The sequence below is a fragment of the Trichosurus vulpecula genome, chromosome 5, assembly GCF_011100635.1.
Source record: "Trichosurus vulpecula isolate mTriVul1 chromosome 5, mTriVul1.pri, whole genome shotgun sequence".
Taxonomy (NCBI): Eukaryota; Metazoa; Chordata; class Mammalia; order Diprotodontia; family Phalangeridae; genus Trichosurus; species Trichosurus vulpecula.
The window spans coordinates 308,314,750-308,332,629 of NC_050577.1; the positions used below are offsets into that span (position 1 = coordinate 308,314,750).

Sequence of the window (17,880 nt, forward strand, 5' to 3'; positions counted from 1 at the left end):
GCTGTGGCCCCCTTCTTTCCACCAACCTTTGGGCCTCGTGCCACCCTGACTGAGCTCTCCCCACTTTCAAGCCTTATCCCCCACTGTCCCCAGGGTGAAGCTGCTCATCCTCTTCCTCAGTCTTGCCCCCATTCCTGTCTTTGCTCAAAACCTCGCCTCATGTCCACAGACAGTCCAGCCGCAGGGGGCTGTCCTCCTCTGTATCTCAGCACTTTAGGGGTGACCTTGCATGTCATTTATTGTTTGTCCTACCATTATTTGTGTATGTGGATTCTCTCCCCTACCTAATCCTAATCTCTTTAAGTGCAAGAGCTGTATCCTTTCACATCTGGTTCACTTTAGAGGTAGGTATAACCTGGGAGGCTCGATGAGGAAACTGAGGCACAGGCAGGTAGATGACCGGCCCGAGGTCACACAGTCTGACCAGTGTCCGTGGTGGTCATAGGATGCTGAGCTGGAGGCATTGGCATTTTCCATTACTCCCATGCCACCTTTCTCAGCTAGGAACCCTCCTTCCCTCACCCCCAGGCTATGAGGCCAAAGAGTGGCATGTTTGGGCCTCACCTTTCCTGTGGCTGCCCTCCTCAGCAGCCTTGTGGTGGTTTCCTTTTCATTCAATGAGGTGGTGTTCTGCCTTTCGGAAATAGTCGTGGGAAAGAGCAGTTGTATACAGTTAAGACTTGACAAAAGTTTGGGCTTTCCCAACAGGGGACTCTCTGTCTATGGACGTATCTTCAGTGCATCACAACAACGCGTTTCTGAAGTACTCTGTGTCCTTGCTGGGCTATGGTTTCTATGGAGACATATTGAGGGACAGCGAGAAAAAGCGGTGGATGGGCCTCATCCGATATGACCTTTCAGGTAACTCAGGGTTCGGGAGAAGTGGGGAGAGGCAAGTGAGGTGGGGAGTCTGCAGTGAGACCTGGGAGCGAGTCAGTGCAAGCACTGGGACAGCTGGGACCTGGCTCTTTTTTTTAAAAAGGGAAGAAAATCCCATGGAATTGTTTGTTCTGGGTGTGCCAGCCCTTTCTAGTTCTTGGCAGCCTCTCGTTTGATGGGCCTGGGCCGTGAGGGTCAGAGATGACTTGGGGGGAGTGGTAGAACTGGAGTGTCCTTCACAGCTCTCATCCGTACTGGTTTATCAGGGTTGCTGTTTGGTGACCCCATGGTCCTGATCTGTGCTGGGCAGAATGGCCTGACTTAGCATTCCAAGGTGCCACGTTGTAGGCTTTAATTGTTATCTGACTCAGTCTGAGCCTTCTCAGCCTCTACCCTCAATATCGGGCACCAAGCAAACAACTCTTGGGTCAGGTTTTTACAAACAAACGCTGCGTGAACACGGGTAGATTTCCTTGTAATTCCACAAATTAATAAAGAAAGAACTCATTGGAAATGAAATGGAGAGATCCCCAGACTGTATCCGAGGGATCGATCTCTGTACCTTTTCTGTTCTTGAACATTGAACAGTTAAGGAACTAGAAGGCGGAGCATTTTAGAAAGGGAGGATTAAGGTTGGACATTTTTCATCTGCACGCTCAAGTGCAGGATTCCCGTAGACCCGTCACCACTCTGGCATACTTCTCTTGGGCCACTTAGTGCATGGGAAATTTAAGCTGACCAATGCCATGGGCTGAGAGCCCACCTTCTTTGAGAAGAAATCGTTAGAAGGGGGCTGAACCTGACTTAAAAAATCAAATTAGATTACAGGATGGCTTTAGGCTGAATAAATGCACATGATCCTAAAGACTGGAGCCCTTGTGGGAGGCCTCTTTGGAGAAAGTTCAAGGGGGGAGATCAAGGGCCCAAGGAGGGGGCAGCGTGAAGGGGAGGCCTTGGGCTCCACCCTGGTGGCTCCTTCCTTCATCCCTTTGCTCATTCAATGCCCTTCCTTCTATTTGGGTGAGAAGGGGTTGGTCAGCCCTGGAGAAAGTTGTGACATTGAGCTGCTTGACTCGGTGCCAGCTGAAGTTACCCAGTCATGGCTCCTAGGGCAGTAGTTGCTCACACCTCCCTCATCCCCCTGGCCCTCTCATCACCTCACTTCTTCCACACCTTCTCCTCCCTCCGCAAGACTCCCAGGGCTTCTCCTTGCCCTCCCCTCAGCTGAAGGAAAAAAACTTGAAAAAGACCCGAGACGAGCCACTGAAAACTCTCTCCTCTCCCTTCCTGCCAGGACCAGTCCCTCCACATGCACGAGTGATCCCATCTTCTCCAGCACACTGCCCCTCTCGGCATCCTCCTTCTCTCCCTCCTGCCTCCAAACGTGCCCATGTCTCCCCATCCTCAAAGCCCTCGCTTGCCCCTCCCATCCCCTATCTCCTCTGCCCTGTATGGCTAAACTCCTTGAGAAGGCTGTCTACACTAGGTGCCTCCACTGCTTCTCCTCCACTCTCCTCTAAACCTGCTGCAGTCTGGCTTCTGACCTTATCAGTCCTCTAAACTGCTCTCTCCAGCGTTACTGGTGATCTCTTTGGGCCTTTTTTCTTGGTCCCTCATCCATCCTCCTAAGACCTCTGCAGGCTTGGTTGTTCTCTGTGACTCTGTAAAGGTTTGCTTTGCTTTGGTTTGCATCCATCCCCTCTGGTGAGCACCTGCCTTTTTCCTCCTCATTTTCACCGTGAATCCCTGGCCGTGCTCACAGTTCAATCATGCAGAGGAAGCCGGTCTGCGGATGCACCTTCGTCCGTGCTCTATAGGACACAGGCATTTGAAACCTCTCTTGACAATTCCTCCCTTCCTGGAGAGATCTTGAGGCTCTGTCTCGGAATGCTTGGATGTGGCTGCCCTTCTAACCCAGGTTTCTTTGTGTGGCTGCTTGGTCAGGTCCAGCAATCTGTGTCTCATCTTCTTCATTACCACTGTTGCTTCTTCCTTAGGCCCCTTGGTGCCTGTGATGTGACTCCGCTGTTGTCTTGATGAGAATAATTCACTCTCCAAATGCCAGTGATCTGTTCCCCTTTGAATCTCTGTCTTTGTGTCAGGGAGTACCCTGCGTTTGTGGAAAGTGCCACCATGCTGTCCAGATGAAATCCAGCCTCAGCCAGTCTTCTTCAGTTCTGGGCCTGGCTCCCTTTACATCAACACTGCCTTTCCAAGAGCAGCGTCCTGTTAGACTAACTCAGTGACATCCTATGATTCCCCAGCAAGGCCTGCTTGGTCTATTTGGTTTCCCCTTTGTGCAGTGTTCAGGTGATCCCCCTTGGGGGGTCCCTGACCTCAGAACGAACCCTGGGCTTGGTGAAGTCAACAGCAGTGATGAAGGGGGTGGGTATTTGTAGGCATGGTATAATGAAGAACTTTTCTTTGGGGGGGTTTTACGTGATGATCACTTCTGCACATCAATCCTCCTCTCCCACTTCTCCAACCCAGCTCTGAATCCTCCCTTGTAACAAAGGAAGACAGTGACACATAGCCATCTGCCCGGGGACGACCCGGTAGCCAGCCCTCAGCTTTAGTGGCCGACGAGGGTCTCGGCTGCTCAGTCACGGGCAGTCTCTTCTCCTGATCCTTCTCCTTCTACTGTCACAGCCCACGTGCACCTCTCCACATTTCTCTGAATGCCCCACATCCTCATCCTCATCCTCATCTCCTAGCATGTTGCTACACCTTGATTGGCTTAGCTCTTCCTCAAGATATGGTTCCGTTACTACAGAAGCGCTCCTGTGGGAGTTGGGTGCATGGGGGCCTTTTGAATGTTTGACCCCATAGGGTTGAAAAGTCTGGTAACATTACGTTTGGGAGATGGTTAGGCCAAGCGACATCCTCAGAACCCTAGGGGCCATTGGCCAAAGAAGACCTTGGAGATTGTCTAGTCCAGCAGGAGTCATCACAGTGTTAAGGCTCGACAAATTCCGCTGAATTCTCTTCCATTTTACTTGTAGGTTTTAAGACCTTTCTTTCTCATCATTGCTACGAAGGAACAGTAGCCTTCCTCCCGGCACAGCACACCGTGGGCTCTCCGAGAGATAAGAAGCCGTGCCGAATGGGGTGAGAGAAGCTTTTGCGCTCCTTCCCATTGGAGGAGGCAGCATTTGCTGCGGTCAGGAAAACGGCCCTGGAAATCCCGGGCCTTTGGGTTGGGACAAGTGACCGTGGACTCCTGAAGGCCGGTTGTGGTGCTCGGCTGCCTCCCCAAAACCCTTCCAAGAGCCAGTGTTTTCTCGGAACAGAACAAAACCTGACGTTTTCCTGTGGGTCTAGCGCCCTAAAGCTTTTCACCAGATGGTCAGTTGTCCCTAAGTGTTGTTCGCTTCAGGGATGGGGCTGGATTGACATTTCTGGAAGAAATCAGTGTTCTGGGCATTTGACAGTATTTTTTAAATTTGGGGGTTAGAGTTTCTCAGGGCAGTGACACGGTCACTTTAACAGCTCTGTGGAGGGTGAATGATGATGACAAGGGGCAGAACTAGGGCGGAGGCCCATAGATGCCAAGGTGATGCCTGAGGCCTCCCCCAGCCCCTGGGAGCTGGTGCTTCTCTCCTGTGTCCTCCTGTGCTTGTGTGTGTGCGTGCATGTGCTCGTACATGTGCACATACACACACACGAAGGATGCCTATCCAGGCTGTTCTCTCTGTCAGAGCAGATGAACTAAGTTCGCCATGCTCTTGTACCTGCTGGTCCTCACCACTGCTGTGGACAGAAGACCAAACTTGGAGTCCCAGCCCTGGTCATTAATGGCCTATGTGGCCTTGCCCACGTGGCTTCAGGTCCTACAGTCATCCCGGAGAGGAGAATGGAGCAGCCTTGGAGGGTTTGAAGGGTTCTGCTTGGCCCCTGGGGACAGAGCCAGGGGCGGGATGAGGGGAAGAGGAAGTGTAGATGGGCAGATGCAGGAAAACCTCCTGGAGGCCATGGGAGGGGGGAGGGGGTGGCTGGAGCACTAGACTGGGGGTCATAAAGACCTAGTTCAAATCCCCTTTCAGACACTTTAATTAGCTTGTATGACCTTTAACCTGTCAGCCTCAGTTTCCTTATCTATAAGATGGGAATGACAGTAGGGCCCATCTCACAGGATTAGTGAAGGTCATATGAGATAATGCACGCAAAGTGCTTTGTAAACGTGAAAGGGCTTCCTTAGTGCTCCAGTGACTGTGATGGGAGCCATCCCGGAGCGGGGCATGCTGCCCCCTGAGGGTGCAGGCCCCCCTACCTGGGCACTGTCAGGGGCCAGCCGAGGGTCAGGAGACACTTGTCAGGGCTGAGATGGGTTGGTTCTGTTGGGGCCGGTGGCCAGCGTGCCTCAGAGAGGGTCAGTTGTGCATAGTGGATGGATAGACTCCACAAGGCTCCCCATCAGGGGCTCTCCGAGGACCCTTCTTTGGTTATGTAGATGAGCCCTGAGTGGCCCCAGGAGGGGGTCACACCTCTGACCTTTGCCCTGGTATCTTAAGTCTCTGCAGGAAAAAAGTGCCCTTTTGAGAATTCCAGCTGTTGTGCAGCTGTGCAGGTGTGTGTACTACACTTGAGTTGTTTTGGTGAAACCCTTTAAAGTGGAGTTTGGGTCTGTGCAAGATGGACTGTGCTCACACTGCCGCGGTGTTTAATGTTAAGGACACTCTGTTCCTGTCTTTCAGGTGCTTCATCTGCAGGCAGAGTAAGCAGCAGCTGGAAGATGAGCAGAAAAAATCCCTGTATGGCTTGGAAAACACAGGTAAATTCTGGGCAGACTTCAGCCTGTGCTGGCTGATGGTTCAGAAGGGGCAGGCCCATCCCCCCAGCTGCTTTCCACCTCTCCTTTGGGGAGCCCACACTCTTCCCTCTCCTCGTTCTCCTCTTACTCCTCCTCAGGGTCCCCAAGGCCTTTCCTGCCAGCGTGGGGGACGGGCTCTCCATGCTCGCCTCCAAGGAACCCAGGCTGCACCTCCTGTCCTCCAGTGAGTTCCCATTGGGTGCTGCTCTGGGGCTGGGCATGCCAAGTGCAGCAGAGGGATGAGGTCCCTCCACACGTTCCCAAAATGTAAAATAATACAAGAACATCCCGTTACAGTGGGAAGCTCGAATAATGAAAGCTAGTAGTAAGCGTGCTCTTCCCCAAAGGGAAGATTGTCCTCCCCGCCCCGCCCCCCAAGGCTTCCTGGAGGAGGCAATGTTTGAGTTGGGCCTCAACCCATGGATCACATACCTGCCATTTGACATTGTGTTTCATAAGAAATGGTGTCATTTTTCTTCATTAAAAAATTAGTCTTCTCTTGTTTGGGGAAAATGATCTTTTTGAAAAGGAATTCTTGTGGTTTTGTGATCAAGAGGAAGAAGGCTTTTAGGGAAGGGAGGCAGTGTTGAAGCCTCAGTATTCTCTTCTTGTGTGAGGCCTGAGGAAGGCGTGGGCAGGTGGCTAGTTTGCTTAAAAAAAAAAAAAAAACAGAAAACCAAACTTTTCTGAGTGAAGGGTCGGCATCTGGAGGGTGTTACTGCACACCCTGAGGTTGGAGAGATGAAGTGACTTTCCTAGGGTGTGTCTGGGCCAGGATCGGAACTCAGTGCTGTTGGGTCTCTGCCCCCTGCCCTGCTGCTTCTGAAGGGAACTGGATAATTAGGAAGGCAAGGGGTTCATGGGGGTGGGGGCAGGAGAGATGGGGAGACACAGAGGGCTGGGAGTTTCGGGGAGGCCTTTGTTCCCTTTAGTGTCTGGATAATTGGGGGGGTGTTGGATAAGTGTCTGTGTCAAACTGTGCAACCCCCCCCCCCCCGCCCACCCTGTGTCTGACCTGCTACCCCTCCCTCATGTATCCTGACCTCTCCATCTTCCTCCAAGGCCAGCGTCCATGGGTCCTGAATGTTGTTTGGGTGGGTTTGCACGAGGTTGCCCTCGTTGGACGGGACAGCTTGTTTTGGTCTCTCCGTGTCTCAGCGTTGCTAAGTGCCTGGCACACAGTAAGTGCCTAATAAAGAAACACTTGGTGACTGACTTAGGGAAGAGGGAGGCGCAGTAGAGGACAGGAAGCTTCAGAGATGGCCAAGAGCCGACCCTTTCATTCTGCCTCAGCCTTGTCATGCCAGGTCCTCTGACAGCCCTGGGGGAAAGGGTGGTGTCTGTGCTCCTTTGTCAGGTAATGCTTGATGATTATTTTGTTCCTCTTCACTTGGTGACCACTTGGTGACTCAGGAGAGGCTTTTGGGAGCAGCTGTGGCTGAACTCACTCTTCACCTGGTGGCCCACCTTTTGGGAGGAGCCTCTCCAGAGGCTGCCCCTAGGCTGTCTTTAGTTGAGAGTGACTGAGGAGGGGGTCTCCCACCGGGCCTAGACTCAGCCGAGGCACCCTGGAAATGATGCCTCCTTGAAGGATGGAGGCGCATATCCCCATGGCCTGTGCTTCTTGGATGTTTCTATCACCGGAGGGCCCCTGGCAAAGGCTGGACAGCCACTCATCAGGTGTGGCCTAGTCTCATTCTGTGATTGTGTGAAGGTCTTTTTACTCCTTCCCTTTCTGGGTCTTTGTTTTTGCATCTCTTTATATGATGAACGCTGAGTCTTTTTGGGTTTGTGTCCAGTCTTATGAACCCTATTACATTGTAAGTTTCTCAAAAGCAAGGACCCTGCCTGGTTCTGGTTGTCTCCATCTCCTCCCCTCTCCCTCCCAGAGTTGAAGACCTCCTTTGGCCACTGTCTTGGCTGAGTCAATATTTAGGACACAATAACATGGCATCGATATAACCTATCACCAGTGACTTCCCTGGCATTTAGTGCCCCACGGCAGCTCTTGGCGGAGGAAGAAGGCTCACCTCAAAGGAGCTGACTGTAGCAGGACCCATGCTCCGTGAAGCGGAAGCCCCCCAGTTAGAAATGGGTCACCTTTGCCCTCCTTACCCCCGAATATTAAAACCCTTGGGTGGCTAAAGATGCTCCTCCTGTAGGGGCCCAATGAAAGTATGTTGTGGAAAACAAGGGTGTCCCCATTTCCCTCTGAAATCTTTTGGGGAAACATCAGCCAGTGTGTTTGAAAAGTCATTGCCATCCCAGGAGATGGAACTGAGTGAATCTGTAATGCTGGGTAGAGGCACATCGCAAAGGACGTTCTCTAAGTGGGATCTCTCGTTTCCATCTCTTTGTCTCTAAACACACAATTTTTAAAAATAAATGTAGCGTTCAGTGCCTCACTCATTTCCAATTGAAGGTGCATGTACTTAGTCAACTGGTGTTCTCTGCTCTGTGCGCAATAAACGCTCCGCATTAAAACAGGAGTTTCAGAGTTTAGAACTTCTCTGTTTTAAAAGTTTGATATGTTCTATAAGATCGAAAGAATGAATTTTTGAACCATAGCATTTTGATTGTTTTTTCTTTTTCTAATTGTCTCTATTATAGCAAATCATACGAAAAGTGCTGTAACTTTTGATAAAATCCCTAAGAAGTGTAATAACCGTAGAAATTCATATATATAATGTCTATATATATGTATGTGGAAATGTTATTTTCTGCCATTTTTTTTACATTAGTCAAAATAGCTTATAAGCTATAGGCCCTGACTTAGGCTGGGCTAAGGGGTCTTAATCTTTTGCGGGGCATGGATCCCTTTGGCACCTGGTAACACCTTTTCATAATAGTATTTGTAAATCCATCAAATACATAGAATTACGAAGGAAACTGATTGCGCAGAGATAACAGTTCTCACTTTCTTTAGTTCATGGGTTCCAAATTAGGAACCCCTGCTCTCGACTCTGCTTTATTTACATTGGCTATTATCTAGACTAAGAAATGTCAGATGAGAAAGTCACCAGTCATTTAGTAAAGGCCTCTTATGTGCCAGGCTCTGCTAAGTTCTGGAGGTAGAGAAAGAAAGGCAAAAATGTGGTCAGCACCCTCCAGGAGCTCACGTTCCAATGAAGGAGACGTACTAGAATAACTAGGTCTGTGCACCATATATACGGTGTGAATGGAGAGACACTAGGAAAGGCCCCAAAGGTAGAAGATGGGGATGAGGAGAGAGAGCATTCGGGGCATGGAAGAGCCCTGTACAGGCATTAATGTTCTCCTCCATGGACATGGAGGGGAGTCAGGTGTCAGAAGCCTGGGAAGGGAGGAGAGGGCCAGCTTAGCAAGGGCTGTGAATGCCCAGCAAAGAAAATAGGAAACCCACCTGAGTCTGCCAGAGGAAAAGGAAAGGGGGCAGAAGGTGGTTTTGAGAGCATCCGCGGACAGTATGCTAGTTGTTCTCAGTCGAGATGCTTGTCTCGGAGCCAGAGCAGGAGGGAAAGTCACAGCTCAGTAAAGGGACGGACCCAGGTTTTCCTTGGAGAGGCACATGAGAGGAAGGACTTGGCTTCTGTGCAGCAAAGCTGCTCCGAAGCATCATTTCATGGTTGTGAGTCGCGTCAGACTCTTCTTGTCAAAAACCCGAGGAATTCACCATTTCCTTTTCCAGGGGACTAAGGCAAACAGGGTGAAGTGACTTGCCCAGGGTCACACAGCTGTCACACAGTGTCTGAGGTCAGATTTAAACTCGACTCTTCCTGACTCTACCCACTGAGCCACCAGGCTTCTCGTTCCATGGGACACTTCTTCATCTCGTTGTCATGTTCATAATATCTATTTACAAATGAACCACCAGGAGAATGATTGCTGTTTCTGTGCCAGCATCTGTTCCAGAGAATGAGGAGGTAGAGAAATGTTACAAAATTCTATAAAAACTCAGTGAGATCCTTCAGGTTAAATCCAGCATAGATTTGGATACTTGAGTATTCCCGTGCAGAGGTTGGGCAGGCCCAAGGGAAGGGGCTAAAATTTTAGAAAGGGCGGTTCAGGACTTGGGAAGGCTTGTGGCCTGCAGAGCAGCGTCATTCCTACACAGCCTCTGAACCAAGTAGGTTCAGAAAAAGAATCCGGTGCTAGATGTGTTACGGCCGAGTTAAAGCCTTTGACTTCACAGTCTGCTACTGACGTCCTCCCTGATGCATCTCCGTATCCAGCCTGATAGAGCGGCCTTCAGCGTTGATATAAAAATAGGAGGGGAAAGTGGACGCAGCGAGACCAGCCCAGACTGAAAAGGAGAAGGGGCAGGAGCAAGGCAGCCTCCAGCCCCACGCGCCCCTTTCCCCCAAGAAGTTTGATCGGTGTAAATCAATTATTGTAACAGAGAGGCCGAAAGAAGCTGAAATGAGGCTCAGGCAGCAAAATCCTTGCAACCAGAAACAACAGGTGTTTAAAATATGGACTTGTGTAGGAAATCTGATGAGAGGATGGGAGAAGATTATGAGCAGCATAGCTCATAAAACAAGAAACAGGCAGTAAAAAGCAGTGTAAGGAAAATTTGGCAAGAGGCCCTGGGTATACCAAGGTCCTGAGAGGAGGGAATGAGGACAGCAGATGGAAATGGGAGAAAACATCCAGAAAGTTGTTTATGACGAGCTCTCTTCACCATCGAGCCATTGGAACGACCACGCTCAGACGCTCCCATCATGGTCCTGAATGTGGAAGGAAGGGGTAAGGTCATTGATAAAAACAAAGTGGAAAGGGGAACTAGACCTGGAAAGAATCTTGTACCTTAGGACTGAAGAGCAGTGAAGGCAGCCGAGAATGAGAATAAGAGGAGTGTGTGAGACGTTACTTGAGAGGATTGTGGCCAGACTGCCCCAAGGCCAGCAGCCGTGGGGACGGTGCCAGGATGGAGCAGGAGAGCTCAGCCAGAGGTCCTCCTGATGGCTGCTCCATTGGCAGAGTCATGTAGAAGAGAGCACGGTGCCTCCGTTTGGTGTTCAGACTTCCCTGAAGCTGCAGGCTGTAGCGGAGGTGCTGCCTGCACCAGGACAGGCCCAGGCCTCCTTCCTCTCCCTCTTCGCTCACACTCAGAGTCCTTCCATCCACTGGTATTTGATGTTTGTCATTTCCCAGCTTTGCCTTACGTTTTCCCACCTTCCTCATCTCCTTCCTTCTCTTCAGGGCCAAGCTCGAGGGTCCTGGACTCACATCTTTCTGTGTATTGCAGCTGGGCCATGCACATAGTAGGTACTTCACATCTGTGGGTGGCATTGAGTTCATGTTGGAGCTGTAAGTGGGTTTAGAACATGGCATCTTTTTACAGATCAGGAAATGGGTTCCACAGTCCCAGGCTCCTTTAACCACCAAGGCCTCTTGTCATTCCAGAGGAAGTGGAAGAGTGGAAGGTCATCCAGGGGAAGTTTCTGGCAATCAACGCAGCCAACATGAGCTGCGCCTGTCCGCGGAGCCCCAAGGGCCTGTCCCCAGTGGCCCACTTGGCCGACGGCTCCTCGGACCTCATCCTGGTCCGCAAGTGTTCCCGGTTGAATTTTCTGAGGTATCTCATCAGGCATACAAATCAAGATGACCAGGTAGGCGTTCGGGGGGCCTTTGGTTTCTCATCTAATTGTGAGAGTCATTCATTTTTGTGTGAGCGTTTGCTCGAGAGAACAGGTCAAAGGGGAGCCTCTCTAGAGTGTTCACTTAATTAGGAAGAGTGCCAGGAAACTTGGTTTGTTACTTGAACCCATTTATCAAAGGCACCTTTTCTAAAAAAGGACCTTTAAATGAAGACATGTTATGTTCATCTTTCACTGTAAAAAATAATAGCTCTCAGTGTTTGTGCTGTATGTCAGTCTCCTTAAGATCTTATCGAACCCTGTTAAAATTAGCAACTATCTTCCCATTTAAAAAATGATTGGCCTTTTATGAAAGTAGGAAGAAAAGATTTAAGTCTTGGTGAATTTTTTCTCTGCCTCTCTACTTTGATGGGCCCTTTTCACGTTTATTGGTAACCCTGTTGCATTTAACAGAAGTGAGATTCAGTCATTCAGGATTCACTTAGAATACAAATCCACCACTGTGAAGCAGGGCCTGCTCTGTGTGTGGCCCTGGGCTTTGGTCAGCATAGACCAGAGGTTTGACACACGATCCCTCCCTCCCAGAGTGGACAGTTTAGGAGGGGGTGGAGGCAGCCCAGAGATTTCCGCAGTGCCTTATTGTGACTCTTCCTGGTGTCCCTGCTCAGCCCCTAGCCCCACCCCAGAGGCTTTCCTCACAACAATATAATAGAGGCCAGCTCTGCCAGGAAGCTGGCTTGACTTCCTGCCTAGAGACTTGAAGTTCTTTTGAGTTCCTCATAGGCGTATTTCTCAGGGCACAGGGGTGTTCCATTCTGTCACAGGATGCCCCCTGCCTTCACAGTTACTCACTGTGACAAAAAGTGCTACTGGGGGTCCTCACTTCTTTACCCTCATTGGGTATGTCCTTTGTGGGAGCATCCCTGGGGCGAAGAGCTGGAAGGCTTTTTCCATGCAGTCCCCTGTGGCTTCCTGCCCACAGCAGAACCTGAGTGGAGGGTGTTCTCTCCCTGGAGGATTAGGGTTCTAGCACAGGCTCAGTTTTCAGGAAGAATTTTACATATAGCCTGCTGCAGGATTTTGTTGAAGACCTAAGACACTGGCTCAGAGCGCCGCTTGGGGTGATTCTCATGTAGTGATTTGCTTCTCAGGCCCATTGAGAGATTGTGTAAGTGGCTGCCCTGGCTTCATAAGAGGAGAGCCTGCTCACTACCTGGCTTCTGGAGGGCAAGTCTGAAAGGCCGGTGTAGACAAAGTAGGGGCCACAGGCACAGATTAGAGGCCCTGGCCGGGAGACAGACGAGCCAGAATTATCAGCTGATCTAGAAACCAGACCCATTAATTACCTCCAAGTGATTGACAGCAGGAATATGGTATCTGGGGAAATGGTTTTATTTTTTAAATGAAAAGGGACATGGCAGTTCCACAGGTAATCGTGGAAGACTTAGGAATTTTTTTCAGTGCACAATTTTGCTTTCCAGATATAAAAAGTTTAAGGATATAATTATCCCATTTACTTTTGTCCTGTAGTTTGACTTTGCGTTTGTTGAGGTTTACCGGGTGAGGAAATTTCAGTTTACGTCGAAGCATTTGGAAGATGAGGATGGTGATCTCAAGGACCTTGGGAAGAAGCGATTTGGGCACATCTGCAGCGACCATCCAGCCTGCTGCTGCACTCTTCCTAACAGTACCTGGAACTGTGATGGAGAAATCCTGAACAATTCTGCCATCGAAGTCAGGTGGGTGTCTCCCCTCTGTGTCCGCCTTCCTCCCTAGGTCCAGGTCATCAGCAGACACTGACCGGGCGCTTGTGAGGGTAGCCGTGGAGTCAGGAGACTCAGACTGGAGCCTCATCTCTGCCCCTCCTGTACACAAGCCCTGGCCCCTCTCTGAGGCAGGGCCTGCTCCTCCAGCCCCTTTATTTTAGAAATAAGGGAACGGATTTCCTGCTAGGCTAGAATGGAAGGGGTGGACGAATTCTGAGAACAAGCAGAACCTTTAGAGACTCTCATTTGACAGCACTGCGATGCAGCTGCAGCTCAGAAAGGGGAAGAGACCAGACCAGGCCCACTCCCTGAGGCCAGGCTGATGGGGGTGCTTGAGTGCCTGTGCCTGGACCCCAATTCTAAAACCACATCCAGTTCTAAAATCACTTCTCTCCCTAGCTTCACAACACTATTCCTAGCAGTTTCTCTCTAGCAAAGCAGGGCAGCATGCCCTCATCTCTCCTCCTGATACTGCAGCCAGCTGTTCCTGTGGAATTTATTTGTTTGAACTCCCTGTGTACATGCTGATTGGCTGTGCACTGGGATAGAGCAACATTTACTACTTACTGACCTTATGTATATTCAAATGTATACTCCCTTACATTCATCTTGACTTCGATGGAAGCAGCCTGGATATTTCTAGTCAGCCCTGACAGTTAGTTGACTCAGTTATGTTTCAGGCCTAATACCATACCTCCAGGTAGCCCCGCCTTGGGCTGTTTCCCAGTGAACCCTGGGTAAGATACCTACACAGTAGATACCAAAAGTGCAAGTTCCTTTAAGAACTGACCACCCCTTAACCATTCCCTAACCCTACCCCAAAACAAATAATTAACATATTTGGCCTATATAAACTTTACCTGCACCCCTGTAAGGTTGCAGGTTCCCTAAGAACTCTTGCCCGCTGTAAAGCTTAATAAATCTTTGCCACCTTGACTTGAAGAATGCTTGGGTCCACGGATTCATTCCAGGTGGCCCTGACCCTCTCCACTACTGGGGTCCCTGAAGGGTACTCCCTCTCAATGACCCCGTCTGGGAACTCCAGTCTTGGGGTTCCTGGACCTCATCTCCCTCAACCCTCAACAAGGCCTGTGCCATCCCCTCTCCCATGAGCTGACCCTATGAGGTCTCCAGACTTAACGCTGGGCACAGGGCTGGACTCAAGCAGTCCCTGTGCTGTGATTCATCTCTCTGATGTCTTTTGCTCACAGGGTTCACTGCCAGCTGCTGCAGCTCTTTGCCCGAGGGATTGAGGAGACCTCAACACAGGAAGCCCTCAGCTGAGACACTGCTGCCGGCGGAGGCCTTTGGGGTGCAGCCAGCACTTGTAAATCATCAAACATATTTATTAGAAAGAACATTGCAGACCAATTCTGTTGATGCATACACACATTTGAAATTTGGAATTTATTTTTGATAGTTAAATGTTGATTTTAGAAAACTCTCTTTTTTCAATGCTGTCTGTACATCCTGAGCATTTTAGAAGGTGAATCACCAGGGGCCCAGGGCACAGGGAGGAGGTGGGCTGGCAAAGGTTTTCCTGATGCCACTGCCCACTTTTCTGAGAGGCCTGGTGTATCATAGGACTAAGATGATGTGAATCCCATCCATCCAGCTCGGGGGAAGGCCAGAGGTCAACAGCATCACCTTTGAATCCTGGTGAGGGGGCAGAGCCCCTTGGCCTCAGGCTGTGCAGAGGTAGAGTTGAGGGCCTTTGTTTTCCTCTCTCCCACTTCAGGGCAAAGGGGGTTTTCCTCGAGCCTTGCTGCATCTGCAGTAAATCCTGGCCTTTGATGGATCCTAGTCCTTAAACAATCATAATTCGTGATTCGTCGTCAGTGTCTCGACTCTGTCTTTCCACGGTGTTTTCATGAGGACTGTTTCAGCTGATGGCAAGCACTTGGCAGAAACAGGTCATGGATCCCTTGGCTCTTAAGGCAGAAAAGCAGGTGCTAGCCAACTTTTTGTTTTTAGAAAAACCCAACAACACTTTGGACTCAGAATGTTGGTGCTTTGTGTTGCTGCAGGCCGAGTGGTTAAAATAACCTTCATTGTGCTGCTGAAGAGAAGCTCAGTGAATCAGAAGTTCATTGTTGAGTAGTTTGTTGTTAGTGTTGTCACAGCCTGCAGTCCGTTCTTCCGCAGCGCCTGTCTGTTTGCGTTACCTTTGTGTGGGGCTTGATTGTGGGAGTCTCGTCTGCCTGGCTTATTTCCATATATTTATTGGGAGTTTTGTCCTTCTCATCTCCACTACTGTATGTCATGGGGGGTTTTCAGTGTTTCTGTTTTGTCTATAGACCATGATTAATTGTTCTTTTGCTGCCGAAGCACTTGGAAGTACAATTATCAGAGGAACCAGGTTTTTCCGGGAAGGCATTCCTCCTCAAGTAGCAGCATAATTACTAAATTGTGTCCTAGATCATTGTTTTATTGTTATTCATAGTTATGAATATGGTAAAATGTATGCAAAGTAGGCTCTTTGAAAATACAAGAAGACGAGCTTAGAATCGCTTGCGTGCGTTCTCACAGTGAAATCCTTGACACAGCTTTTACAAAACTAGGCTCTTTTCTATACTCCTCTAGAATCCGTAATGGATGGGTTTTTACCGATTCAATTAGGTATTTAGACAGATTTAACATACATCACATGATATATTTTTAGAATTTACTTAGAGCAATTTAGTCTTTTGAAGTAGACATCAGCTTAGTTGCATCAGTAGGTCCAATCCTGGGAAGGAGGGAAACGCTTGCAGTTGGTTCTTGAAAATATGAAATTTTCCAGGATAGAAGAACCAGTCAGGTGGCCTTCGGGCTGGAATCAGATGTCTGGATCCAAACAAACCACTGCCTTGGTTTCCAGGAGATCTTTAAGCGCTTTCAGCCTGCTGTCCTCTAAGATCCCGAGGGCAGGGACCATGTCTCCTATGTCAGCATTCCCTTCCTTCTTCCCAGATCTCGGCGTGCCTGGCATGGCCGCAGGTGACAGTCTTGGCACCCCTGTTTGTCTCGTTCATCCTATCCCTGCATGGGGGGTGCCTCCCACAGAGTGGTCCCAGCTGGTCTTCCCATTCTCGGTGACTACCTTTAGGGGATGCCAAGTCAAACTCTGCACTTGAACAAGCTCTTTTTGTGAAAATGGCAGGTCAACCTGCTTTAGGTCTTTCCTTCTGACTCCAAAGGAGTCTCCAAAGGGGCATTGCCCCTCCTCAGAAAACCAAGCCTACCACTGGTCTGCCTTGCCAGTTTTAGGCTAACTCTCTATTAGAGAAAGCACTTGGTCCAGAGAAAGGCCTGGTCCACATTCCCTTCTTTGCCAAAGTGGCTTCAGCCATTCTGGAACACGGTCTCGCAAACCCAGACTTTGTTTAGAGGAATATGAGACTGGACATTCCCCTACTTTCCCCTGTCACATTGGAAATTGCAGAATCCTCCCTGGCGGTCGGTTTGTACATTGTCTTATGGAATCCGAGCCCCTGGCATTGGCACCCGGGAGGAGAGCCGTGGTTATGTCAGTGTGGTGGTGACAAAGGTGCCTGACGCTCACACCATGTTTTGTGTAGGAACGGGTCCTTCTGCCTACACATGTATAGCCCCTCCTTTCCCGGGGCAGCTGAAGCCAGGAGTCCCAGGGATCTAGCAGATAGGCCTTAGCTCCAGCCTCCCTGCCCAGCCTCGTCCTAGCCTGGGAGCCAAGGGCCATCCTCTTCCCGAGGGGCGGCATCTGAGGGGCTGTTAGCCGAGGACAGACATCTCAGGAGAGGGTGGGCTGCAGCTGTACCCCGTGACATGATGCATTCTTGCTTATCTTCATTAAGAAAGGGGCTTTGCAGGTTGTGCCCGCTTTTATCTGAAAACAATTATGAATTTATTCCTTAAGTACAATCATGGGGAGAAAGAATTTACTGATGGAAAAACTTAAGGTTAATTTTCTGTCTAATCTTGCTGGTTTCAAGATTAAAAGAGAGTATACTTAATGTTCTGATATATTGAGAGGACTTTAAAAAATAAAATTACGTTGGACAGAGTTTGACTTTTTTCTTGCTTGTGTTGAAAGTTCTTGTTTGGGGGGGAAGGCATGAGCCTGCTCCTCCCCCATCCCCAGTCTTAGTGGACTGAGAGCTGGGAGGGATCCTGGAGGTCATGGAGATGCTCCCGGCGTTTGGCATCCAAGGCCTCGTGGCTCATGGTGGCTGAGCTCTCCTGGCCCTACCAGACAGATGTTGACATTTGTCAGGCAGAGGATCTCATGGCTCTCCTAGAGTTTGTTAGGAGGGAGAGGCAGAGACACTTGGAAATGTAGGGGCCGTCAAAGGGAGATAATCAGCTGAGGAGGGAGGGGGAGGCAGTGTGGCCCACTTCTCTCCTGGCCACAATTGGTTCATTTCTTTTCCTCTCCCCTTTCTCTCACAAACACTGGAAAAGCCTGGAAGTAACAGGCGTTACGTGAGCAGACTTGGTCAGCGTGGCCTGGAAAGGCTGGGCAGGCCATTCTTCTCAGCTGGGCCAAGGTTTTCAACCTTTCGGGAGAGAGTGTTGGGCTTGAAGTCCAGACTCAGATCCTTAAGAGCAAGCCACTTAATTTCTGTCTGCCTCAGTTTCCCCAGCTGTGAATTGGGGATAAGAACAGCATCTCCATCACTGAGCACAGTGCCTGGCGGAGGCACGTCCCTGAAATCCCCATTTACTGAAGGGCCTTGGCAGTGCTCACTTACATCCTACACAGCCTGTAATGAGGATGGGCTAAGTATTCATGATCTTACCTGGTATGGAGCAGGCATGGTGCGCAGGACCCATCTCATAAAAGAAGAAGCAGTTCCTGAGACGTGCAGGCCTTGCTCAGTCCCCC

At 49.9% G+C, this 17,880-nt stretch overlaps 1 protein-coding gene across 1 annotated transcript in view; it reads left to right on the forward strand.

Annotated features, from left to right (window-relative positions):
* CERK (ceramide kinase) overlaps positions 1-17,058 on the forward strand; it is a 50,028-nt gene extending 32,970 nt beyond the window's left edge. The window contains exons 8-13 of the mRNA XM_036760202.1: positions 709-861; positions 3,882-3,987; positions 5,574-5,650; positions 11,075-11,280; positions 12,799-13,007; positions 14,246-17,058. Coding sequence (XP_036616097.1) covers positions 709-861; positions 3,882-3,987; positions 5,574-5,650; positions 11,075-11,280; positions 12,799-13,007; positions 14,246-14,318 — 824 coding nt within the window. The 3' untranslated portion in view covers positions 14,319-17,058. The remainder of the gene's footprint in view (positions 1-708; positions 862-3,881; positions 3,988-5,573; positions 5,651-11,074; positions 11,281-12,798; positions 13,008-14,245) is intronic.
* Positions 17,059-17,880: the final 822 nt, after the last annotated feature.